Source organism: Scardinius erythrophthalmus (genome assembly GCF_964197995.2).
Source record: "Scardinius erythrophthalmus genome assembly, chromosome: 5".
NCBI classification, from domain to species: domain Eukaryota; kingdom Metazoa; phylum Chordata; class Actinopteri; order Cypriniformes; family Leuciscidae; genus Scardinius; species Scardinius erythrophthalmus.
This window is the reverse complement of record NC_138225.1, coordinates 6,007,795-6,034,706: the sequence shown is the minus strand read 5'-3', so window position 1 is coordinate 6,034,706 and position 26,912 is coordinate 6,007,795. Positions and strand designations below refer to the sequence as shown.

Sequence of the window (26,912 nt, the reverse complement as noted above, 5' to 3'; positions counted from 1 at the left end):
ATACAAGGGATCAATTGACTCTTTTTAAAATAATGCGTATAGTAGAGTGAAATGCATAAATGGTGAGTTGAAACATTGCACAACAGAAACAGCCCATGCAGAACACGTGACGCAGCAGAAGTCCGGCCAGTGAAGATCATTACAGTGTGACGTAACATTGCATTCCAGAAAATCAAAGAGCAACTTCTGACATTATCCTCAAATCCCTGCAAGTACTTGTCTGCACTTTTGTTCAACAAAGCAACACGTATATTTTACGTCTTCGGACACCTGCGTTACAAAAATAATACAATCCTAATCAGATCTGAATGTTAACCGGATTTTAAAGGCCACTTTAAGGTACTCTGTAGACACACTAAATACTGTATTCATGTCTCAAAATATTATATTACACGAGAGTGAGTAGTTTCTGCAACCACTAGATGGCACCACAAATTCCTGCAAAAACGACCACTGAAGGAGACGGGAGATGATGTGGGAGATTTCTGCACATGAGGACCCTGTGCGTGCAAACTGGAGGGTTTTCCAAAGATTTTGGTTGCCTAAAGTGTCTTGACCCTGTTCCTGGTTCACCTTTGACCCCCAGCCCTGCATTCAACCCTAAATCGGCAGCATCCGCGTAGACGGACAGCAGTACCGCACGTATCCATGGAAACTGAATAAGATGCGAAAGGTCACGGACTCTCCTCCGTACTCCGATGCTTTCACTGTCTCGGGTTTGATCGTTGTTTCAGCTCGTTGAAAGTGGCAGCTCAACTTGAGCTCAATTATCCTCAGCTTAGACATCACCGCCATTGTAAGGGTCATTGTTCCTTCGCCATGGCAGCGATGCTGTTGTCATGACGACCCATCTCCTCCAGAACCGTGGCGAGCTGATTGAGGTTGCCGTGTGGGAAGTGTTGAGCCTCCCAGAGGTCCAGAATCACTCCGGTAGGACTCGTCTTAGTCGCAAAGTAGTTGAGATACCTGTAGGGCGGGTGAGATGAAGCACACACTGAGGTGGGCGGCGTGAGCACAACACATCACCACAAAGATATTTGTGCTAAAAGTTTTGATTTTAATGAACAAGGTTTTTTTTTGTTTTGTTTTTTTATAATCCAGTGAAATCTGGTTTGACTTTCTCTTTTTATTTGGAACTTGGACAAAAAAACCCAGAAAATAACACAATAAAAAGTGATTTATCAATGACTTCTAAAGCCACTTAATTAGACATGATCAGCTAAAGAGAACTTTTTTCCCCCCAAAACAATATGGCTATACAATAATTATAATAATAATTATTAAAAAAAAAAAATAAAAAAAAATAAGTATATATATATGATAACTAATTCAATAAACAAATATAATTTCTTTATTTTCTACTACAACAAAAATAATGATTATTATTAATTAAAATATTTATTGTTTAAATGACAAATTAAATTAATAAAGAAATATATTACTATTGCAAATGCAATACTATTGCACTGCAAAAATAAAATAAAAAATATTATTATTAATCAACATATATTTTTATTTTATTTAAATCAGAAAAAGGTAATAAATAAAGAAATGTAAATACAAGGAATGCAAAAAGTGCTGCGCGGGTCTCGGTGCTCTTTGGGTGTAGGGATGGTTCAGCTCATAAGAAAAAAACAATCCAAGGCACTTGAGTAATTTGTTTTTAGAAAATATAAAAAGTCTTTATTTTTTCATGGCTTATGTATTTAAAAAAACAGATGCACTAATGAGTCTTCATCAGGATACACCCAGGAATCAGAGAATTAAGGCTTTTTATATGTTTTTTTCTTATGAAATAAAGAAATGTATTACTAGTGCAATAATACTACTGCACTGCAAATAAACAAGTATTATTAATAATAAATAATAAATCATAATAAATCAATTTTTTTGTGTCTCAACACCCTGCGGCGTCTGATTTTTCTGAGGGTTCAGATCAACTGAAAATGTATCTAACAAAAACCAATATTTATGTCTGTTTTACTTCTTTGCTTTCAAATATTAAACCATATGGTTTTTGTTTTGGTGGAAAAAAAATAGTCAAACCTTAAAGCAGTGATTATAAACCTTTTTGACTTGAAGACACAATATTCATAGGCCCCCCATACTACAGAAATATTATGTCTATTAATTGCTTTATGTCTATTTATCTGCCACAATAATGTATTGACTTGGAATGATCTTCTTTTCTCAGTAAATATTGATGCATGCCATTAATTTCAATTCATTTGATTAATTCATGGTAAAAATAGCCAATACACACACCTGTGAGTGTCAATAAAACAACTGAACTCGTGGTGCTAAACCCCTTAATAACAGCTTGTTGCATTGTATTTGTTCATCACTTCATGTTTTCCCATCTTTCTCATGTGTGCATAAAGCAAATATACAGTATGTACCGTATGGCACAATCTCATCATCACATGGCATATAACATCAACCAGTCCTAGAGATCCTGTTTTTCTCAAAGCTTAAACACACTACATGCAGTCTGAGTTGAATGTGTTTTGAACAGTTTGTTAAAGGTGCAGAAGCTCTAGAGATCTTGAGTCTGCGAGTGATGAAGAACTTTCACTTTTAACATCTTTCTTTTTTTTTTTTTTTCAGGATCCTCCTCACTTTATCTCTCTACTTCCTGTCCCCTGTGAACTCAGGCTCTCTCGTCTTCTGGCTCTTTCATGCCTGATGGTCCTCAGAGGTGAACAGCAAGCTCTCCACCTAAACTCTCTCTCTCTCTCTCTCTCTCGTTTGAAATGAGATCTCTCGTACTTTAAGCGTCCTGCAGTAACACCCCAGCCAGAACTCAAACCATAGGGGTCCTTCGCCTTTTTTTGCCTTTTCCCTCTAATTACGTGAGTTGTGGAGGTGCATAGAGAGGCTGGTGTTTGGAAAAGTTGATGTCAGAGAGAGTAAATCTGTCTCTTGCTATTCTCCGGGAAGACCCGAAAGAACAACAGGAAAATTCTCTTTTGCTCCCCTACCGTTAATTTTCTTCAAAGTCTCCTGTGAGATATCATTAGAGCAGATTTGTTTCTCTTCTATCGTTTTTTTTAAATAAAAATATACACTGCAGTCTCAGCACATTGATGATAAACAAATATTCATACTAGGTATGAGGTTATATAAAAACCTTGGCTTATTTATATAAATTAGCATAGCGTTTGCCGTGTTGCTGGGGAACTAGATGGTATATTTAATTTTTTTTTTTAGCATTTATTATTTATTTATTTAAAATAAAAGCCCAGGAGCATGTCATCATATCCTGCATTGCATGAAAGCTGGCATAGAAAAATGTTTAAATAAGATAAAAACAATCCCTAATATTATTTGCTTCCAATATCTATTAAACCACTTATAATTAAAATCCAATATTGGTATATACAGAAACTGATAACTGATATAGTACATTACAATTCAGCTGAAAATTCAGCTTTGATCACAGGAATAAATTACAGTACATTCGAAAATATATTACACTAGAAAACAGTAATAAAGTGTAATAATATTTCACAATATTACTGTTTTTACTGCATTTTTGATCAAATAAACACAGCCTGGGTGAGCAGAAGAGACTCCTTTAGATTTTTAATTTTTTTTAATAAACTCTAATGAAAACTGAATTGAAGGGCTGCATCATTGTGAGTGTGAATGGTTGCAGATGCAGCGTTGATGTGTGTGAACGTCACCTGTCCAGGTTGAGTTTGTGTGCCAGTATTCTCCAGTCGTTGCCGCGTGTGTGTGGGGCGTCCAGGCTGCTGCACAGTTTGGTTCTGACGCTGACGGGGATTCTGAACGCGCTCGGACCGGCCAGGACTGTGATACTGCTGCCCGGGTCCATCAGGGATGTGTCGATGCTCTGGACGTCCTGCAGAACACACACACACACACACACACACACACACACACACACACACACACACACACACACACACACACACACACACACTTCTTCAAATAAATGAAGTGTTTTTGTGTTTCTCACAGCCGGAATCACCCTTATCTGTAACTATCTAGGATGTCATTTAGCAGATGGCTTTACTTACACACACTGATTACAGGTTCAGTCCTGGAGTAACCTGGGATTAAAGTGTTCTGATCAAGAGCTGTGCTGATGGTTAATCGCTCACTCTGAGCGGGAAAACAACCTTTCAATGATCAGACTTTATACACGACAAACCTCAAGTTCCCTGATCCAAGCAGAGTTACTGAACTCGTCTCTGAAGCTGTAGAGATCTGAACTACCTTGGTTCTAGTATGAGACTTGGACTCTTAGGATTTGAAGAAGTAAGCAACGACCCGGAACATCATAGATGAAATATAAGCAGGGCGTGACATTAATATCCACCAAATGTGTGTGTATTTCAGCAGTCACTCATACTAGCCACTTTGGCCGGTTGAATCTTATATAATATATCCATTTTTCAATAGCAGTCTTTTAAAAAAGGCATATGAAATAATAAACTAAGTGCAATGTAGTGTTGTCAAACATTAGATTTTTCGATGCATACCGCTACTGAAATATCCAAAACGCTTCCAATACAAATTCTCTGCAGATTAGACAAACCATACCAGCTTCTCTCTTTCTCTTATTTCTCAGACAGCGAGTGACACACAAACCCGCCTCTCCTCACTCACTCGTTTCATTTGCTCCGGATGAATAATGTTGCTGTTACAGGGCTTGAATTTCGCTGTGGGATTGTGCATATTGCGCATCATTTTACTCATTCCCGCAGATTTTATGCTCAAACACCCAAAGTGCAGCACATAAAGCCGCATCTCAGTACTAAATGAAGTTCATTTCCCCTGCTTATTGCGCTTGAACAGTCAAATACACACAAAATATCAAAATGCTGGTGAGTCTTGGTGAGTATTCACATAAAGACAGTTATGTTTTAAGTGAACGTTAACAGTTGGGAAAGAGAACACGTGTAACAGTTTAATGGATCCGTCCGTCAGGAATTAAAGTGACAGCAACCTAATATACCTGCCACATAATATGAGATAATATTAAAGGGGTGGTATAATGCCTTTTTCACAAGATGTAAAATGAGGTTAAAATTGATGTCTCCAGAGTGTGTGTGAAGTTTTAGCTCAAAATACCCCACAGATATTTTTATATAGCATGTTAAAATTGTCACTTTTTGAGGGTGAGCAAAAACGCACCGTTTTGTGTCTGTTCCTTTAAATGCAAATGAGCTGCTGCTCCCGGCACAGGGGGCGGAGCTTCAATAGCATGCATTCACACAGACATGCACTGAAAATTTCAATCCGGATTGAATGTTCAAACCGGAGTCAGACAATGATGGAGAGACTCAAGAAGTGGCAACATGTAGAAGCAACAGGACATGGTTAGGAATGGTTAGTTTATGAATTTATGTAGCTTATGTGTAGATATCTTCTAGTCATTGATTAGCATATTCTGTCTTGATAATTGTGTTCCGGGGGCGGGGTTTATGTAAATTTTAGGGTTAGTGATGTCACTAACCCAGGAGGAAGCTTGTGTAGTCTCTACCAGCCGTTTGTTGTAGTCCTTAAAAAGCAATTTCTTTAAAAGCAAATATCTCCCTTTGCTTTGAACTTTGAGCGCTGTAACTTTGCAGATGTTGTTTATGCTCAAACAGCAACATTACACACTAACTAAAGTTAGAAAAGTGAAATCATAATCAACCACCCCTTTAAAAGTATCAATATGGCAGTTTTTCCCTATAGTATCGATGTCAAAATTGTGGCCAGTGAAAATGCTGAGTGGCGAGTAAGTTTGGAAAACCACCAGTCACAGTGACTGGTGAGCAAAAAAGATCATGTCAAGCCCTGAATATAAGCATTCTTAATCTGAAGTGTAAATTTAAAATGCAGTTATAATCATGTGATGGCGAGTATTTGATCATAACTTTGACAGTAATGAGTTTGAAAATCCTAAGAATAAACAGAGACTATAACATTTCTGATCACTGACACGCGTCTTGCTATAACGTGTGTTTGTTCATTTGAAAGGCTCGCTGCTCACATGTCTCTTCATATGTATGAAACAGCAGATTGAGAGAGGCAGAACTGGCGTCTGTCACCCCGCAGAGTTCGGCTGCTCTTATGGTATTTATAAAAGCTCTCTCCGAATCAAGGCTGTTTCACTGCTGGAGATATACTTTGCTTCTTGGAAATAATATCGACTGACATTTCGAATGCATTAAAATCCGAGCTGAAATCTCAATTGTGTGTGAGTGTGTGTGGAGGAGGCGCTTTAATTAAATGAGACTCATTCGTGATATTTTTCGCAAAAAGCAACAGCATCAAATATGCTTCTGCTTTTGAACATCTATAAGAATAAAACTGGAGGATATTAAAGAAGTTCAGTTCGCCTTGCATTTGAGTGACAGAGAATATCAAATTTCCCATAAATCAATAAATCAATTCAAAATGAAGTCACTATTTGACCATTCTTTTTATTGTTATTGTATATATATTTCAGTAAGATATATATATAAAAAAAATGAATACTTCAGCAAGGACACAATAAATTGATCAAAAGGGACAGTAAAGACATTTATTATGTCACAAAAGATTTATATTTCAAATAAATGTTGTTCTTTTGAACTTTCTAAAGAATCCTGATTTTTTTTTTTTCACGGTTTCCACAAAAATATGAGATTGTTTTCAACATTGATAGTAATCAGAAGTGTTTCTTGAGCAGCAGATCATCATATTATAATGATTTCTGAAGGATCATGTGACACTGAAGACTGGAGTAATGATGCTGAAAATTCTGCTTTGCATCACAGGAATACATTACATTTTACAATATATTACGAGAGAAAAGTTATTTAAAATTAAAATAACATTTCACAATATTACTGTTTTCACTGTATTTAAAAAAACAACAACAATGCAGCCTTGATGAGCGTAAGAAAACTCCTTTAAAAATATATCAAAATATCTCAAACTTTTGAACAGTATTGTATAATTTCGCACAAAAAATACAATTGTAACGAGAAAAGCCACAGCCAGAAATGGGTGGAAAACTGAAGCCAGGTTTTAAAATTTGAATCAGGTAATAAAAACTTTTTATTACTATTGTACTAGTCTAATTTCTCAAGAAAATTAGCAAAAAATTATGTGCAAAGCCAAAAAAATAAAGATAAAAAAATACTAAATCCTGGTAGAATCATCCTAATTCAATTTAATTAAACATCATTGTACAAGTATAACAAAATTTGCATCTTTGATATATATAAAAAAAATCAATCTACTAGTTTAAAATGACAGGTGCATTGAACATCAGTCTGACAGAAGCTTCCGCGGCCCAGAAGGACTCAATTCATCGTAATGCATCCATCTATAATGTTAATGAATCTATGCTGTTCTTAATTAGACACATCGATTAAAGCCGAGGAGAGAAAAACACAGCGGCTTCGTGAAAACCCTTTGTGATGTATAGACAGACAAGTGAGGGTGTTAAGAGCAGCCCGTAAGATGGATTAAACAGATCCAGAGACACACACACACACACACACACACGGGGAGTGATGGAAAGACCAGAGACAGCGTTTGTAGGCATCATAGGCACAATGAACAATCTCAGTCGCAGAATGCACTGCAACGAGCTAAGACAATATCAACAATATATTTTTGTAAGAAAATGAGCATTGCTGTGTTTGCTAGGGCAGTGTGATTGATGACCGCAGTGAAGACTGTACCTCACTCAGGGTGGTGTAGAGCTGGAAGATCTGACCTTCTCCCTCCACCTGTCTGACACACAGCTTACAGCACAGCTCACACACACACACACTCTGACGCTCCAGAGCGAAGGAGCAGTGCAGCCGCCGCACGGATCCGCTCCACACCTGAGAGAAACACAGCTCCTGCACACACACACACACACACACACACACACACACACACACACACACACACACACACACACACACACACACACACACACACATCACATCACAGACAATACTACTACTAATAACAACAAATGATATCAACTAATGTTAAGTCATATTAAAATACTTTATATTAAATGTTATATAACTTAATCACTTAAATTAAATATATTAAAATAATAAAAAATAATGAATCTGTATAATAGTGAAATCTGTATATTTAATTATAATAATAATAATAATTAATATAAAGATTAAGTAATATTAAACGCCTTTATTATCAGGGTAACTCTACCACATATCAGTATATATTTAATAAAAATAAATTATATATAAAAAAAACTAATCAATAAAATACTATTTTAAATGTTATAATAACTTAATCATGTAAATTAAAATATTAAAATAATTAATAAAAATAACATTAAAGTCTGTATATATAATAGTAACAATAATAATATTAATAAATTATATAAAATATTTATATTTTATATAAATTATAGTTATATAAAAATAAAATATATATTTAAATTATATGAAATGATATAAATTACATGAAACATTAAGTAATATTTTATGACTTTATATGACATTTTATATTATATTAAATTAAAATAAATAATTAAATAATCAACAAATATTAATACTGGCAACTGTATATATTTAATAATGCTAATAATAATAATAAAACTATTATTCAAACCTGTCTGTATATATTTTATAATAACGATAACAATAATAATTCTATTAAAATGAAGTAACATTAAATTATTTTATATAAAATGTTATATTAAATTACATGTTATATTATAATAAATACATAATTAACAAATATTAACATGGAAGTCTGTACATATTTTTTGTGATATTAATAACAATTTTTTTTATTATATTATTATATTAATAGTGAAGTCTTAATTTTTTTTTACAATGATAATAATAATACAATTATAACAAGTAATATTGAATTACTTTATATTAAATGTTATATTATATGAAATGACTTCTGCCATTCTTCCAGTAGATCTAGTATCTGACAATATCGTAAGCTAACTGAAAGCTAATGGTCTCTGTGCTCTATAAACAGACTTGACTTCACCTTAAGAACACCTTTATCTTTCATATATATCTTCACCTGGTATTTGGTGAGTAGTTTGCTCTTCCACTGCGAGTGGATGTCATGTATGGACAGTCTCAGGTTGTGGTTGCTGTGACTGAAGTTCAGAGACTTTGGTTCATCGAGTAGTTTCCCGCCGATCTGTTTCTCGATCTGCAGCACCTCCTGTCCACACAAACACACACAGGACATTTACACTGCAATACTGAATCTAAAATGCATGTTTTTAATGTAACTTTCTCCCTTTACACACTTTGGTCATTTGAAGAATAATTTATGCAATTGCATATTGTTTATTTGAAAGAATTAAAAGAGCAGTTTCATATCTACCCTTGTATTGTTCAGCTGGTCGAGGTTGATATGGGATTTAGGTTAGCCAATCATTACCGAGCCAATCATTTGGGTAACACTTTATTTTACAGTGTCCTTGTTACATATGTTACATGTGCTTACCATAGTAATAACAGTAAATGATGCATAATTGCATGCAACTAAACCCTCGACCAAATCCTAATCCTACCTTAAATCTATAGTAAGTTCATGTAGTTAATTAATATTACTCAGTACTTAAATATATAAGTACACTGTAACAATGATAAAATAATGATAATGTAACAAAATAATAATAATAATAATAATAATAATAAATTGTAAAAAAATAAGTCATATTAAATGACCTTATATTAACTGTTGTAAATCATTAAAATATTTAGTAAAGTATTTTAAATTTTAAAGTAGTAATAATAATAATAATAATAATATTATATAAAATGAAGTGACACTAAATTATTCTGTTAAATTTCACATTTATATAAAATTATGAAATCACTTAAATTAAAACATAAAAAGAAACATATCAATATTGAAATCTGTAATCCCGGACAATATCATAACAGAGTTCATTTACATACAATACAGTTCCATAAAGACACCACAGCCGAAACAGTTTAATTCTAAAGGTCAGAGAGGGTGGAAAATGACCAAGAGAAACGAAATGACTGTTTATGGTGGTCTTACGCACCTTGAGTGTGTCCTGCGTGTCGTCGAGGCAGTAAACTCTGATGTGGTAGTCTACACCTGGTGTGACCACAGGCCCAAACACGGCCAGTTTGATTCGCTTAGCCGCTGACGGACAGATGCTCTGGCCAATCAGACAGTAGGATCCCAGAGTCTCGGTCAGGATGTGACAGGCCTCCTCTCCCAGCTGCACGTAACAGGAAGTCGTGAAGTTCTCCTCTCCAACCACAACCACGTCCTGGACACACAACACACACATCACACACTTCATTTAAATCAGTGTCTCAGCAACACTGGATGGAGAAATCTACCATACACTTATAAGATAAACCTGTCTGTCTGTCTGTCTGTCTGTCTGTCTGTCTGTCTGTCTGTCTGTCTGTCTGTCTGTCTGTCTGTCTATCTATCTATCTATCTATCTATCTATCTATCTATCTATCTATCTATCTATTGTTCTATCTATCTATCTATTGTTCTATCTATCTATCTATCTATCTATCTATCTATCTATCTATCTATCTATCTATCTATCTATCTATCTATCTATCTATAATCTGTGGATTAAAATTATTCATCTTAAAGTAATAAAGTTATACAGTACATCTTATTAGTGATTAACCATATTCCGCAATGAAACAGAAATAATAAATACAAAAATGACATAAAATTGACATACATAACATATTGCATAAAATTAATAAATTTTTCCTTATTTTAAAATGTAAAAGTAAAATGATCATCATGTATTTTTTATTTTCATTTTAATCATTAAAGGAAATATAAAATGAATGCAAAATAATCTATTTTATCTTAATTAACTTCTGTCTAGCCGCATAGAACAAAGTTCTTCCCAAGACTAAAATATATTCAACAGTAATTCATTAATTAAACAGATTATATCAATATTCATTCTCATAGAAAAATACAGTAAAAAAGCACATTTAATACAATGTTTTATATTTTAATCATAATAAATTTAAGGCAGTACAAAAAATACTGCAATGATGTAAATACTTATAATTTAATTATACATTATTAATATCATACATGGGTTGTACTTAATTGTCATAAAAATAACATCAAAATGCAAACACTTTTAAAAGTCCTGAAAATAGCTATCACTATCTTTGCACAAAAGAATAATTTCATATTATTATTTCTTCTTCTGTTGTTTCTGACAGGTTTTCTACATCCCCACCACGCGGGTCCTTCGGGACATTTGGTCCCCATAGAAATAAAGCCCGTCCACACATGCATTGCGAGGGAATCCCGGCCCTGATAAAGGAAGCAGATTTCTCCTGATAAATACACCCCGTCCTTTTCCCCGCTTCACTCTCGCAATAATTGAATTTTGTGTTGTCTATTTGTAGAGCCCTGCCATGCACAGCGGGCCAATTTACCCTGCCTGCCTCCACTGATAGTTACATTTATTTTCCAGTCATGTTTCCCTCTCTCTGCAGGATAAGTAGTTTATTGAAATGGAGCAGCTCATCTCCTGAGTTTCCCTGACCTGATTCCTCTCGCTGTGATGCTTTCATTCAGCCACTGGCTGTCCTATTGGCCCGTGTTCAAATTCCTCACCTCCCATTGGTCCTGCTGCGTGAGGCTCTTGAGGATGATTTGCCAGTCGTCCGAGTGGGCGTGCGAGCAGTGGTGTAGAGTGAGGATGACGGGACGGGTCAACAGGGCGCCCGCGGGACCACAGCTGACCACAGCGCTGAGAACCGCCTCCCCGTCGCCGACCGCTGGCCTGAGGGAGACAGAGATATTAAACACATTTGCCTTGATCTCACTGAAATCTCTGTACAAGTAACACACACAACGACAACCAGCACTGTTTGAAAGGTAATAATGAATTTCTATACCAGTCAAAAGTTCAGAAAAAGTCAATTTGGTGCTCAATTATCATCGCAGCTCAATTATTAATAATGATACTCATTATTATCAATGTTGAAAACAGATATTTTTGTGGAAACTTTGATACATGGATTTTTTGATGAATAGAAAGAAATATAGAATAGAATGAATAGAATAGAAAACTTTTGTAACATTATAAATGTCTTTTTGTATTAATTAAGTATTAATTTCTTTCTTTTTTATTTTACTGTATCTCAAACCTTTTAATAGTAGTGTTTTAATTAAGCATTTAACACATTCATGCAATTTTTTTACATGATGATATGTAAAGTGTTGTGTTTTTATAACATTCTACCCGGAAAACAACACCATTTCTCCACTCAGTGGGATGTAGGGTGTGATGTTTGGGATGTGTGTGTGTGTGTGTGTGTGTTGTGTTGTGTTATTTTTTACCTCATGCTCTCTGTCCTCTGTACGGTCACAAACATCTCGTACACACGACCCTGAGGAATCGCACCGGCTGGAACCAACAAACTCACACCTGAAATGACATCAACTCAAGTCTCAAAACTCAGATGAACATACTTTCCTTCCTTCCTTCCATCCATCCATCCATCCATCCATCCATCCATCCACCCTTCCTTCCATCCATCCATCCATCCATCCACCCTTCCTTCCATCCATCCATCCATCCATCCATCCATCCATCCATCCATCCATCCATCCATCCATCCATCCACCCTTCCTTCCATCCATCCATCCATCCATCCATCCATCCATCCATCCATCCATCCATCCACCCTTCCATCCATCCATCCATCCATCCACCCATCCATCCATCCATCCATCCATCCATCCATCCATCATCCATCCATCCATCCATCCATCCATCCATCCATCCATCCATCCATCCACCCTTCCTTCCATCCATCCATCCATCCATCCATCCATCCATCCATCCATCCATCCACCCTTCCATCCATCCATCCATCCATCCATCCACCCATCCATCCATCCATCCATCCATCCATCCATCCATCCACCGTTCCATCCATCCATCCATCCATCCATCCATCCATCCATCCATCCATCCATCCATCCATCCATCCACCCTTCCTTCCATCCATCCATCCATCCATCCATCCATCCATCATCCATATATATATATATATATATATATATATAGACAGATAGATAGATAGATAGATAGATAATGTTAGAAGAGTGTTATGTGTCATTTTTGCAGTTCATAACGTGGATTACTCGCTGCTGCCCATCCTGCCACCCTCTCTATTCATTCATCACTGTCACTGACTGTGTTTATCCTCATCACATGCATGCGAGATTGTGAGTGTGACATTTCCATCACATCTTACTGGAATCCATTCCAGCCATATGCCTTAATTAGACTAATGTAGGACTATCAACACAATCAATTAATCATCATAAATTATATCACACGCGATTCGTAAATATGTTGGACACTCAGTGAGGACAAGAGTGTGATTATGCATCATGAATCACACACAATGAGGTGTGTGTGCATGCGTGTGCCATCTCACCTGAGTTGGGAATGATCAGATGACCTCCCAGCGAGTTGAAGGACCCGAACGCTGTGCACGTGGGATCCCGTGTGCGTGCCAACGTCTGGTTGCGTGGGGTCATGGGGTCGCTGTCTAAAAGAGAGTGGGTGACCTTCGGGGACAGGGTGGCGGAGAGGTCAGAGGTCATGTCCTCCTGAGGGGTCACGGTGCCCGAGGAGTTGTAGACTTTGATCTTGAGGTTTGGAAGTGGCAGTGTCTCCAGCAGAGGCGAGCTGGTCATGGGGATTTTGTCTGAGATGTCGTGGAGGGCATAAACTGGACCGCGATACAGCGCCGCCGCCGTGGACAGGTCAGGGGTCGCGGCCAGCAAATCTGCTGCAAACAGACACATGAAATTATTACTATTAAATATCATGAATAACATTTGAAGATGTTGGGGAGGGAGGGAGGGATGGATGGAGGGAATTTACTCCTGTGATCAAAGCTGAATTTACTCCAGTCTTCAGTGTCACATGATCCTTCAGAAATCATTCTAATATGATGATTTGATGCTCAAGAAACATTTCTAATTATTATCAATGTTCAAAACAATTGTGCTGCTTCATATTTTTGTGAAAACTGTGATTCTATTCATCAAAGAATCCTGAAATAATTGTAAGTTTAAAAGAACAATAAATGTAACATTATAAATGTATTTACTGTACTTTTTCTGAATAAAAGAATACATTTCTTTTACATTTTTTTTGCCAAATCTCTTGATGTCATTCTTCATATTTAAACTGACATTCCGTATATGGTTATTTTCATATGCAATAACCAGTTTCATCAGGGCATTTCATCAACACACTCGCAAATCATTTACAACATTACAACTTTCATTTCCCTAGAAATGACTTTTTGAGATATTCTACATAATTTTTGCATAATTTAAATTCACAACTTGCATGTAAACATAGCTACTATCCACTTTTATTGGCTGGAACGGAGCAGCTTGGTGACTCTGTGAAACTCTTGCAAAAAGCCATACAGGTTTGGAAACAACATAACACTGGCTGAATGACTTTTTTGGGGGGGTGACCTATTCCTTGTATGTTTTTCTGTTGTGTGCTATTTTGAAATGAAATCACAGTGTGTGTGTGTGTGTGTGTGTGTGTGTGTGTGTGTGTGTGCGTGTGCGTGTGCGTGCGTGTGTGTGAGCTTGTAAAGGACTCTTATAGCCAGCGGCTGGTAATCTCCATACTGATTGCTCATTAACATTCAGCTTCCAACAGTGACTAAACAGAGGATTGTCACTTTGCACACCAGCTCTCTTTCTCTCTCTAGTTACTCAGGTGTGAGCATTACTCACACTCCTGACGCTCGAGTTCAAGTTATTCATCATGCGGTGATCGGTGAGACGGAGTAAACCGCACTGCATTGCATCACACCTGCCGATGTAAACGCATCCAAATCTACAGCCTCTGGCGGGAAAGAGCAAAACAGGAGAACTGAGGGATGTGGAACGCCTCGCTTTACCATCGAAACATCCCCTACCGCTGTATTCATCAACTCAGTCACTGCCGCTTTCGCCATTCACACCCACAGCCCGCTTCATGTTCAATTAACACAGAAAACCAGCGAGAGAATGAGGAGAAAAGAGAGACAATATGAGAGCGAGCAGAACGACGATTCTTCATTGATGATAACCTGTGCAGGTTGGAGAGTGACAGGCATTTTAATGTTCCTCAAATGAAATGTTACCTGAGTCTCTTTCTCACTCTCTCTCACACACACACCTCACAATTTAACACCGGGACACTGCCTTCCATTCCGTTAAACACTTGATTGGAATTTTAATCATTCCTGTGTCTTACGGTGACACACACACACACACACGCACACAGTTCCTTGCTGAAACTGTTGCATTGACTGATAAAAGGGATAGTTCACCCAAAAATGAATATTCTGTCATCATTTCGTCACCCTCGTTTCGTTCCAAACCTGTAGGCCTATTACTTTCTTTTCCTGTGCAGAACACAAAAGGAGATCATTTGAAGAACGTCCAAACGATATTTGTTCTGCAGACAAAAGAAAGTCTGCCGAAAATTCCAACATCTAATTTCCAAAATTCTACCAACAGTCACAATAATAAATAAATACTCTATTATATATATATTACTATATAATACATATACATAATATAAAATTAATATACACGCATAATAAATATTTATGGTTTAAATATATTATAATATTATTTTAATAAATTTAATAAATTCATTTTGTGACCCTAAATTCTTTTATGTACATTACCGTTCACTAAAAATGCATTTTTTTTTATGAAAAATACAGTACAAATCATATTTCCTGTGAAATATTCAAATAACTGTTTTCTATTTGAATATATTATAAAATGAATCATTCTAAAATGCTGATTTGTTGTTCAAGAAACATTTCTTATTATTATAAATGTTGAGTTGTGCTGCTTTATATTTTTGTGGCAATCACGTTTTTTTTAGCAAGATTATTTTGATGAATAGAAAGTTCAAAAGAACAGCATTTATTTGAAATAGAAACTTTTGTAGCATTATAAATGTCTTTACTGTCACTTTAATGCATCCTTTTTGAATAAAAGTCATTTGAATTGCTAACCAATCCGAGCTCAACACTGAAAGGTGTATAGTCTCACCTGAGCGAGCCTGTTTGATACTGACAGGCTGAAACCCGCCGTTCAGCACAGATGAGTCGATGATGTCTGAGTGAAAGCGCTGATGCGTCTTGCGATACACGATCAGAGCCACGATGACAGAGACGACCAGACATATGACCACCGCCATGATGATGCTCACGTACAGCGGCACCTCATCTCCACCCGGAGCCGCTGCGGGACAGACAAACACAGGTCATGCTCACAATCAATACACTATACACGGTCTGCTAGATAAAAAAAAAAAGTAAGTGTAACAGTAGTCATTACTCCATGGTGACATGTTTAAAGGGGTGGTATAATGCCCTTTTCACAATATGTAAAATAAGTCTCTGATGTCTCCAGAGTGTGTATGTGAAGTTTTGGCTCAAAATACCCCACAGATATTTTTATATACTGTAGCATGTTAAAGTTGGCACTTTTTGAGGGTGAGCAAAAACGAACCGTTTTGTGTCTGTTCCTTTAAATGCAAATGAGCTGCTGCTCCCGGCACAGGGGGTGGAGCTACAACAGCTTGTGTCATTTTACCTCACACACACATGCCCTGGACATTTCAAAAACTTTTAGCCATTTATGTTCAAACCGGAGTCAGACAATGATGGAGAGACTCAAGAAGAAATGACAACATGTAGAAGCAACAGGACATTTCTGAATGCTTAGTTGATGAATTTATGAAGCTTATAGTGATCTTCTAGTCATTGATTAGCATATTCTGTCTTGATAATCTATAAATCGTGTTCCGGGGGCGGGGTTTATGTAAATTCTAGGGTTGGTGATGTCACTAACCCAGGAGGAATGTTGTGTAGTCTCTACCAGCCGTTTGTTGTAGTCCTTAAAAAGCGATTTCTTTAAAAGCAAATATCTCCCTTTGCTTTGAACTTTGAGCGTTGTAACTTTGCAGATGTTGTTTATGCTCAAACAGCAACATTACACACTAACTAAAATTAGAAAAGTGAAATCATAATCAACCACTCCTTTAAAACACTATAAGATTAGTGGAATAAATAAATAAAAGAAAAAAAATGGAATAAAATAAAACAGAATTTTAATATTAGATGAAAACCTTAAACAAATATTTGAAATGCCCCCCTGGGAAATTAAACAAAATAAAATGAGTTAAAATTAGTAAAATTACTTGAACTAAAATTGTAATAAAAATAAATTAAAGCTAATTAGAATATATATATATATATATATATATATATATATATATATATATATATATATATATATACAGTATATCTATAAAAAAAACTTAAAAGCAAATTCAAAATATTAATAAATACAATAATAGTTTATAAATAATACTAAAATAGCACTGATTCAGGCATATAATGTGTTCAAAAAATGAGCATACTATGCACAGTGTATACATACTATATAGTGCAGAAATACTAAATTTTGTTACTATGCCACACCAGTCACACATTCAGATGAGTAAAATCAAATGTTATTGTCATAATTGCATATTTGCTTTGCACAAAATTGAATTAAACAAAGCCAACAAAGCATTTTTTGCACAGACGATAACTGAATGCCTCTCGCAAGCAATGTTATATGATAACAAAGTAGCACACTATTGTTTAAAATGGTTGAATAACGCCTACTGATTCACCAACTATTTTTAACACTCAGTGCAGTATTTCATTTCAAATGACAGATCATCGTAGCGGCATGTGGGTTAAAGGTCACGCCCGAGAATGGCCTTTAAAACAATGGCATTAATCAGTATATAAACCCTGTGCATCAATCATTAAAAAGGAGTTTTCACAGTAAGAGAGAGAAAATTAGACCGCCGACTGCAGGAAGATGAAAAAAGCACCCTGAAAATAGTCAGACTGCGAGAGAGAATCCAGTCCTTTAATTTAATGAGGCTATAAATTATTACATGCCATATTGCTCATCTTCCTGGAAATCAGCCTCATTCTTCAGCAGGAGAACAATAGTGACATGTTCATCCGACCCCCCTTTTTTTTTTTTTTTCTGAGTGTGTGTGAGAGAGTTCTGAATTTGTGTATGTGAAGATTAAAAGGGGATCAGGGCCAAAATGAAACCGCAGCTCTGAAACATCAAAGAAAGAAGCAGCTAAAATCGTCACAGTCTCTGATGTTTAAAGTGTGTGTGTGTGTGTGTGTGTGCTTAAATCCCCTCTTACGTATCTATTGGATGTGTAAAGCACACGCACGCTGGCGCTCATCACTCATTAGTCGCATTAGAAAGCAACAAAGGTACACAGATTAAAACTCCACTCATGCTTCAAACATCCGACTTATCAGGCTGACATTGACACCAGCATGTCTTAAAGAAAGACTAGACTCAGGGTTATGAATATTCATTAGGGTCCTTCACAGACTTAAGCTCATTGGTTAGGCCCACACTGATCCACCTTACCAGCAGAGGGCGCAAAAATTATGTCAAAATACTAACACATACACATACACAAAATTGTTTCAAAGCAGAGTTGATGATTATGTCTCACTATCTTCATGCCTTACAGTCACATTTAGCAGATTAGAGCTGGGCGAAAATATACTTTTCATTTTGCGATGATACAAGCAATCAAACAGTTGAGATTTACTTTTTTAGTACATATCGCCCAGTGGAATTATATGCAGATATAGTTGGACATATTTGTGACCCTGGACCACAAAACCAATCATATGGGTACATTTTTTTAAATTGAGATTAATACATCACATGAAAGCTGAATAAATAAGCTTTTCATTGATGCATGGTTTGTTAGGATATGATATTTGGCCGATATACAACTATTTGAAAATCTGGAATCTGAGGGTGCAAAAAAATCAAAACATTGATAAAATCTCCTTTAAAGTTGTTCATTTATGTTCACGATTGTGCTGCATTCACTCACAAAAATAAATGTTTTATATATTTACGGTGGGAAATTTACAAAATATCTTCATGGAACATGATCTTTACTTAATATCCTAATGATTTTTGGTATAAAAGAAAAATCGATCATTTTGACCCATATAATGTATTGTTGGCTATTGCCACAAATATACCCGTGCGACTTGTGACTGGTTTTGTGATCCAGAGTCACATTTTTATACAACTTTATATAAAGAGCTGGGCGATAATTTAGTTACATCTTACAATTAAATAAAAATCAGGAAGTTGAGATTTGCTATATACTGTAGTATATCAATTAATGTGAGTGTATTATATGTATGCGGATAACAATTGCATGTAATAGGCCTACATATAAAACGTTATATAGAGAGCTGTGTGATAATACAGTTTACATTTTGTGACGATATAAACAATCATGCAGATTTTCTATATAGTATATATTGCTTTATGTGAGTGTACAGTATGTATGCGGGTGAAGTAGAATGAACTATTGTAACTTTAAATATGTTGCTGGGCAAAAATATATACATATACATGCACTAAGTATTTTTTGTGGGCACTAGATTTATAACAACTAGATATTTACATTAACAGTAAGTATGAGAAATTATAATAGAGATGCTTGACTCCGTAAACAAAATAACTTGACAGTGAAATAACTAACCTTGAGAGCAATAAAAAAAAAAAAAACTGTGTGTGTTTACAGTATACAGTACAAACCAGCCGTTAAAGTGTGTGTCACAGCAGGCGGTCACACTAAACAGCGTTGAGCATGCGACCTTTCATCATCTCTCACGTCGTTTCATAGTTTTTCCTCAGTGACCGCAGTGTCATCTCTCCTCTGCAGTATTGATTTGCCCACACCCATAATTAATTTACAATTAGTGGAAAAATTGATCACAGCTGTGTCCTAATGACGAATATTATTCGATTACTGACTGTGACCAAACATGATTGTCATTAGTTATTTCTCTCATTAACCATTACGGGCTGATCTGTGTGTGTGTGTGTGTGTGTGTGTGTGTGTGTGTGTGTGTGTGTGTGTGTGTGTGTGTGTGTGTGTGTGTGATACCGATATGCAGTGTACAAATTACACATTGACTTTCACGCAGAGTCGACTTTGTTGAAGGAATTTCTATACAGATAATTATTCATATAATTTTGCTAACACTTCACAATAAGGTCCTACTAATGTTAATTCATGCATTGACTAACAAGTATTTAAGTATTTTACAGTATTTATGAATTATTTATGAATCTATTTAACACTGATAAAAACACAGCTGTTAATTGTTAGTTCAGTGTCAGCTCAGGCCCATAAACTAATGTTAACTGATATAACTTTTGATTAAAATGAATGTATAGTAGTGAATGTTGAGGTTAACATTAATTCATATTGATAAATGATTTAGAAGTATTTATCAATTGTTATTTCTTTTTAGTCTCTTTTTAAGCTACAAAGACAGATGTTTTTTTTTTTATTGGAATAACATACACTGAAGATTCATTCACAATAAGACCAGAAACATGTACTATGAAAGCAAAAGTAATGTTGCATTTATGCATTTGAGTGTTCAGACACGTGCACGTCCATGTTTGAATGTGCATACGTGAGCGTTTGCGTGCGGCAGAAAGGTTGTTTCTATGCAGGAGCACGCTTGACTTATAAAGGTTATTGATTGCATGAAGGAAGTGATTAAAGTGTTTGGACAGTGCAGATGCTGAGGGGGTTAATGAGGGGAAGGCAGTTTGATCGTCTGCCGGCGGAAGAACCTTCTGCTTATCAGATTCCCTCGGCATCGATCCGCAGGGGATTTACTCAGCGCACACACTCAAGAAAGTTAAACTATCATCTTCTCAGTGGAGTGCAGTCTCTCACAAACAACAACAACATTATTATTATTATTATGAAACGCAACATTATTACCATGAAAATGATCTACTGTAGATCGATCGGTCGATACAGGTGTTGGACAATGAAAGTGAAACACTGGCCTATATAGTGTTGGAGGTTTGCATGACCTGGTGGACAATCTTCACTGATTTTACATTCCATCAGTAAGAGTAGAGCGAAGGTTGAATTAGCAGAACAATAGCACAACTGAACAACAAAATATTGCAATTCACACAACATAATGGAAGTAATATCAGAGTTCAAAAGAGGACAAACTGTTGGTGCGAGTCTCGCTGACTCATCTGTGACCAGGACAGCGAGTCTTTGTGGTGTATTGAGAGCTCTGGAGTCCAGGGTAATGTCGGCATATCTCCAATCCACATAGGATGAACCACATCCAACAGGAATAACCGTCTGCACAAGAGGAATCTGCCCTGTCTGACTGGGATGTCCAGGTACTAACCCGGATCAGATCCAAAAAACATAAAACCACATCTGCCCAACTCACTGCAGAATTAAATGCGCACCTCGACTCGCCTGTTTCCACCAAAACTGTTTGTCAGGAAACTCAATATTCATGGTCGGCTTCTATAGCCAAACACTCGTGCCAATGCCAAATGTTGGGTTCATTGGTGCCGACAGTCCAAATCCTGGGCTGTGGATAAACTTGTTCTCTGATGAGTCCACCTTCAATATCTTTCCCACATCCGAGGGAGTTACGGGGTGGAGAAACCCTAAAAGAGACTGAACACCCGGACTGTTGCTGCCCAGAGTGAAGCACAGTGATGGTTTGAGCTGTAATATGACATTTATGACAGTGCTTGATGGATGCGTCACTGCCAAGGACTACCGAACCATTCTGGAGGACCATGTGCTCCTGACGCTTCAAACATTGTACCCTGAAGAGGCTGCCGTATATCTGCATGATAATGTACCAATACACACAGCAAGACTTGTGACAGAATGGATTGATGAACATGAAAGTGAAGTTGAACATCTCCCATGGCCTGCAAAGTCACCAGATCTAAATATCTTTGAGCAACTTTGGGGTATTTTGGAAAAGCAAGTTTCATTGTCCTACCCGGAGAGACAGACAGACAGATAAATAGAACGATATATAGACTGAACGATAGATAGATAGATAGATAGATAGATAGATAGATAGATAGATAGATAGATAGATAGATAGATAGATAGATAGATAGATAGATAGATAGATAGATAGATAGATAGATAGATAGATAGATAGATAGATAGATAGATAGATAGATAGATAGATAGATAGATAGATAGATAGATAGATAGATAGATAGATAGATAGATAGATAGATAGATAGATAGACAGACAGACAGACAGACTGATACTTTTATTGAGCAAGGACACATTATATTGATCAAAAGTGACAGTAGAAAAAAAACTGTAAAGTTTAAAAATGGAAATTCAGCTTTGCCATCACAGGAATAAATTAATATAGTGCTAACGTACTACATTACCATAAATACCAGAGTAAAACAATGCTAAAGTAAAAGTGCATAGAGGCTAGTTAGCCAATCAAGTGCTCTAAGAAGAACTGTATGAGATTCTGCATGGTGTACAGTACACCAGAAAACATGGGATTACCTTCACTGTACTATGGTATTGCATATTTTATACAAGTGATGTCTCAGACTCTGTTCCAAAAAAACATTTGTCATATTAATAGTGCTCAGGAGACGTGATGTTAGCATGTTTCTAAGCTAACCCTGGAATACTCATAGCTTAATAATAAATAGCACACACAAATATTGGGCAGAATTGTATCAACACTTACAGACTAAAATAATTATAATTTACATTTCACTTATTTTTTATGTGATTTTACAGGACGTTTGTCACTATGCATTCTGGGATTGCTTGCTCCATGAAAGATACATGCAATATACAGTACCTTAGAATTTGGCCACAAATAGTTATCTTACTTTTAGAAAGAACTATAATGCCTTAAACTGATGTCTATGTAGGGAGCTCACTAGTTTTTGAAACACAATCTTAGGGCCTGATTTTAACGATCTGAAACGCAAGTATCAAATGCGAAATGCAAGCAACTTTGTGGGCGGATCACGCAAATCTAAAATGTGTTGGTCTGAAGTAGCTTCATTACTCATAGGTGTGGTTTGGGCGTAACGTGAAATAAACCGATCAGAGCGTCATCTCACATTCCCTTTAAAAGCAGGCGCGCTTGTTCCATGGCGGATTGCTATTATAACGGCGGATTTGCCAGGCGCACGCCAGGAGCGGTTCACAGCCGAGGAGACAGACGTTCTCGTCAGGGCCGTAAAACACAGAGAAGTGACATTGGGGATGGAAAACCCACCCAAAATTAGCTTCGGTTAAACAGGCGTATAATAATTTGGGTAAATGTGTAAGCTAGATTTATGCCTATTTTTTCACATCTTCATGGACACCACAATGATTTCCCTCATGTGGAATATTTTTTCTTGTAATTATGTATGGTTTGTAAAAATGGCAACAGCTGCATCTGTGTGTAGATGGGAGAAGCAAAGTGTATGTGCGTTGTGCACACGCTACATTGATTATGGCCAAGCTTGCGCCCTTAAAATAGCATCTGAATAACGCTCCACTGACTTTAGACGAGGTTTTTCCTGGTCAGTGGTGGAATTGCTTTCTGGAACTGCAAAATAGCACCAGGGAACGTTTGCGCCGGAACAAGCCTCCTCTTTTCGCTGAACCGCCTCCGGGAGCGCAAGTTCATTCCCTAATTTACCGACGTGCGTCTGTGGAGGGAAAAGTCCGCTGTGCGTCGGGTGCAATATAAGAATGATACATGCGTTGGTGTACAAAGTCATTTGCGCTGGGTGCAAGATAGGGCCCTTAATCTTACATGTGTAAAAATAATATTGTTAGCATCTCCAAAACTGTATGAGCAATATCTTCAGATGACTCACAGAAAAGGCATCAGACTCATTTTAATACCAAAATCAATGTGCTTTGTAGCAGCACAACATTTCCTGTTGGCTTCGATGTGAAGTACGCCCGCTTTTTATCGAAGAGATCTCTTCTGCATTCGGTCCCTCTTTAACTCTCGCATCATACGCCTTGAGTCATTTAACTCATTTCACCCGAGAAACAATCATACAAGCTCTAACACAAGCTTTGATGATAAAAGTGCCAAGCTACTAAATGCAGCCATTAAAATGTATCTGGAAGATTAAACGTTTTCTTTGAACATGAGTGCGAGAGAAAGAGGAAGGGAGAGCGAGATCGCGACTGTAGAGGAGGGGGTGCCGACTGCACACAAAATGATTAATAAATAATACAGCTCCAGGAGAAAAGAGATAACATTGTCCCCTCAAACACACACACACACACACACACACACACACACACACACACACACACACACACACACACACACACACACACACACACACACACACACACACACACACGATGGTTCAACATAAGTACAGACCTAAAATAAAACACTAAGCCTGCAACACAGTCGCTAGTATGTAAACGTGAGAGCTTAGTCAATGCATTGTGTGCATGTTGCCACTGTGCATACTTAAAATGCGTTTTTGTGTTACAGTTGCACAACAAAGCATGAATAATGTGTAACTAAAGGTGTTTGTGTACAGTACTTACTTGCATACAGTATGTTTCAGGTCTCAGTTCAATCAAAATATACAAGTGTTGCTATTGAAAATGTTACTTGCTAAACTATGAACTACTCAATTTAATCTAGTTAAACTATAGTAAAAAAATTGTCAATTACAGAACATTGAAACTATCCAGTGTGACAGATTGTAAATTTGCACTAAGGTCTTGTTTACGCCTGATATTAAGAAGCGCTTTGGACGATCGGATCACAAGAGGAAGACGCTAAATATAGGTGTAAACAGGGTTTAAAAAGTTTTGAGCTAGTCCACTTTTGCCCTCTTCCAGAGGTAGTTGAAAACACATGTGACCGGATTGCTTTCATAGTGTAAACACTCATGTGGTCGAGTGTGTTCAAACAGACCCAAAATACCGTCTACTCTCCGTCTACTGAACTAATGAGTAACATTATGAGAAGAGCTCTAGCCAGACGGGATTTAAACATTCTCGGCTGAAGTCCCAAGTTTGGTTTGAAGATGAAAAATGTATCAATCACAATGTTCTCTCACCATTCCTGATTTCTAACACACACTCACAGCGTTCCGTTTGCTCTTTTGTTTTTATGTGGTGTCACCCCTGATTTAGGATGGCCATTTCCATAACACCCAAAAGGAGGACACTTTGCGGCATTTAGTGTGGCATGAATAATTGCATAGGACTCTGGTGTACTTGCAGCTACAATACAATTTTGTCCATCATATTGATGGCATCATGATACAGTGATTCTGAAATAGCCTACTCTATTCATTGCCAGACAATTTGATCTACGATCTATCTTGATGTAGACCCATGTGTAACAGAAGAGGCAAAAAAGTGTGACCACTGAGATGAAGCTGTCTTGAAAAGTGCACAGCGCCAGAAAACATAACATTTCTGGACTTCTGGAAATTACAGAAATACGTAAATAAACAAATAATGAATGTGAAAAATAAATAAATACACATTTCAGTTCTTAACAGAACAGCTCCTTTAGGGTCATCATGGCCAAATTCGTGCTCTTTTGTCCATTCCGGATTAAATGAGGTCTGACATTTCGGTATGTTACCGTTATGATATGACGTAGCCAGCACGGACATGGACTCCACGACGTGAAGGCTTGTTTGCGTTTTTAACCAATGATATATCAGATATTTATTTGACACCGCTTTCAGCCAGTGTCAGTTTTTTTTTTTTTTTTTTGACCAGAGACCTTCCGGCATTAGCTATGCTGCTGCGTCCCAATAAAGATTCTAGAGCGGGTTTTTTTAGGCCGATTCAGCGCAACTCCAAAAAGGAGGACAAATGAGTGTCCGGCACAGCCTCAAGCCGGACACTCATTTGTCCTCCTTTTTGGACAGGGGGCTTAAAATCCGGACTGTCCGGCCAAAATCCAGACGTATGGCCACCCTACCCTGATTGCACGGACTACATGTATACACCGGCTAATGGGTTATTGTCGTGACCTTCGCTCTCTGCTTGAGGAATGAACCTGAAACCGTTGTGTTACCAGCCTTGATTACTAACCATTGGGCCACCATCCACGACTCGACTTTGTTTACCTTTAAAACTGGAATTGAAAGTGCCTTTCATTTGCTCAAAAGTGAGCCCATGATAAAGAGCAGAAAGACAACATAAAAACAAAACAGATAAAAGGAGGGTAAATATAGTAAAATCACAGACAAGAAGCAGGCTGACTGATGTTATGACTGATGAGTTGTTTTTATGAAGAACAGAGCACTGCGGTGGCCTGTAATGAAAGCCTGAATCATGTTGTTTGATATTCGCCTCGGTTCATCTCTCAGGGTTTCATGTTCACAACAAACATCTCGGTTTTAATCCAGTTTGAAGAATCTCTACAATAACCCTAAGCTCACATCTGAAGTCAAACACTCTTAAAGGGCAAACGCCATGAGGGAGACATAACAGTCTTCATCTGCGTGTTATTATCTGCAGAACAGAAGTTTAAAGCCACTGAGGTAAATAACATGTATATGCGGATTACCTTCTGCCCAGGAGCTGCTGGTTCCCATTAAACACGACATGAAACGATATTCAAAAGGCATTTAACCTCCACAGCGTGACGCAGAATATCGAGTGGGAATGCAGGGCGGGGCTAGCCTAGAAATCTAGACGCACCCTAGCGGCAGCAAAATGTATTTTGCAGCCAGGGCAGTCTAGCAACTCTCCATTGACTTTCAAACTGCAAAAACCTAAATTGGATCAGGCCAATCACGTCGTGTATTGAGTAGGCAGGGCGGGCTTAACATAATGACGACAGAGTTGCGACGGTTACCTGCCACTTGAAAACAAAGAATGTTTGAATCCGCCCCTTGGATTGAGCCGTGTCTATGGTGAGTTGCCAGACCCAACATCTTGATGTAGGTCTGGCTTGCCAGGCTAGGG

The 26,912-nt window shown here is 37.1% G+C and overlaps 1 protein-coding gene across 3 annotated transcripts in view; it reads right to left on the bottom strand.

Annotated features, from left to right (window-relative positions):
* unc5ca (unc-5 netrin receptor Ca) overlaps positions 1-26,912 on the bottom strand; it is a 156,666-nt gene continuing 129,754 nt past the window's right edge. For 2 of the 3 annotated variants that reach the window (XM_081365378.1, XM_081365376.1), the window contains 9 exons: positions 16,087-16,278; positions 13,437-13,793; positions 12,328-12,415; positions 11,599-11,767; positions 10,022-10,255; positions 9,019-9,165; positions 7,692-7,856; positions 3,687-3,865; positions 1-966 (listed from right to left, as the gene is read on the bottom strand). In XM_081365378.1, coding sequence (XP_081221504.1) covers positions 804-966; positions 3,687-3,865; positions 7,692-7,856; positions 9,019-9,165; positions 10,022-10,255; positions 11,599-11,767; positions 12,328-12,415; positions 13,437-13,793; positions 16,087-16,278 — 1,694 coding nt within the window. In that variant the 3' untranslated portion in view covers positions 1-803. The remainder of the gene's footprint in view (positions 967-3,686; positions 3,866-7,691; positions 7,857-9,018; positions 9,166-10,021; positions 10,256-11,598; positions 11,768-12,327; positions 12,416-13,436; positions 13,794-16,086; positions 16,279-26,912) is intronic. The other variant, XM_081365377.1, reaches the window with a different exon arrangement.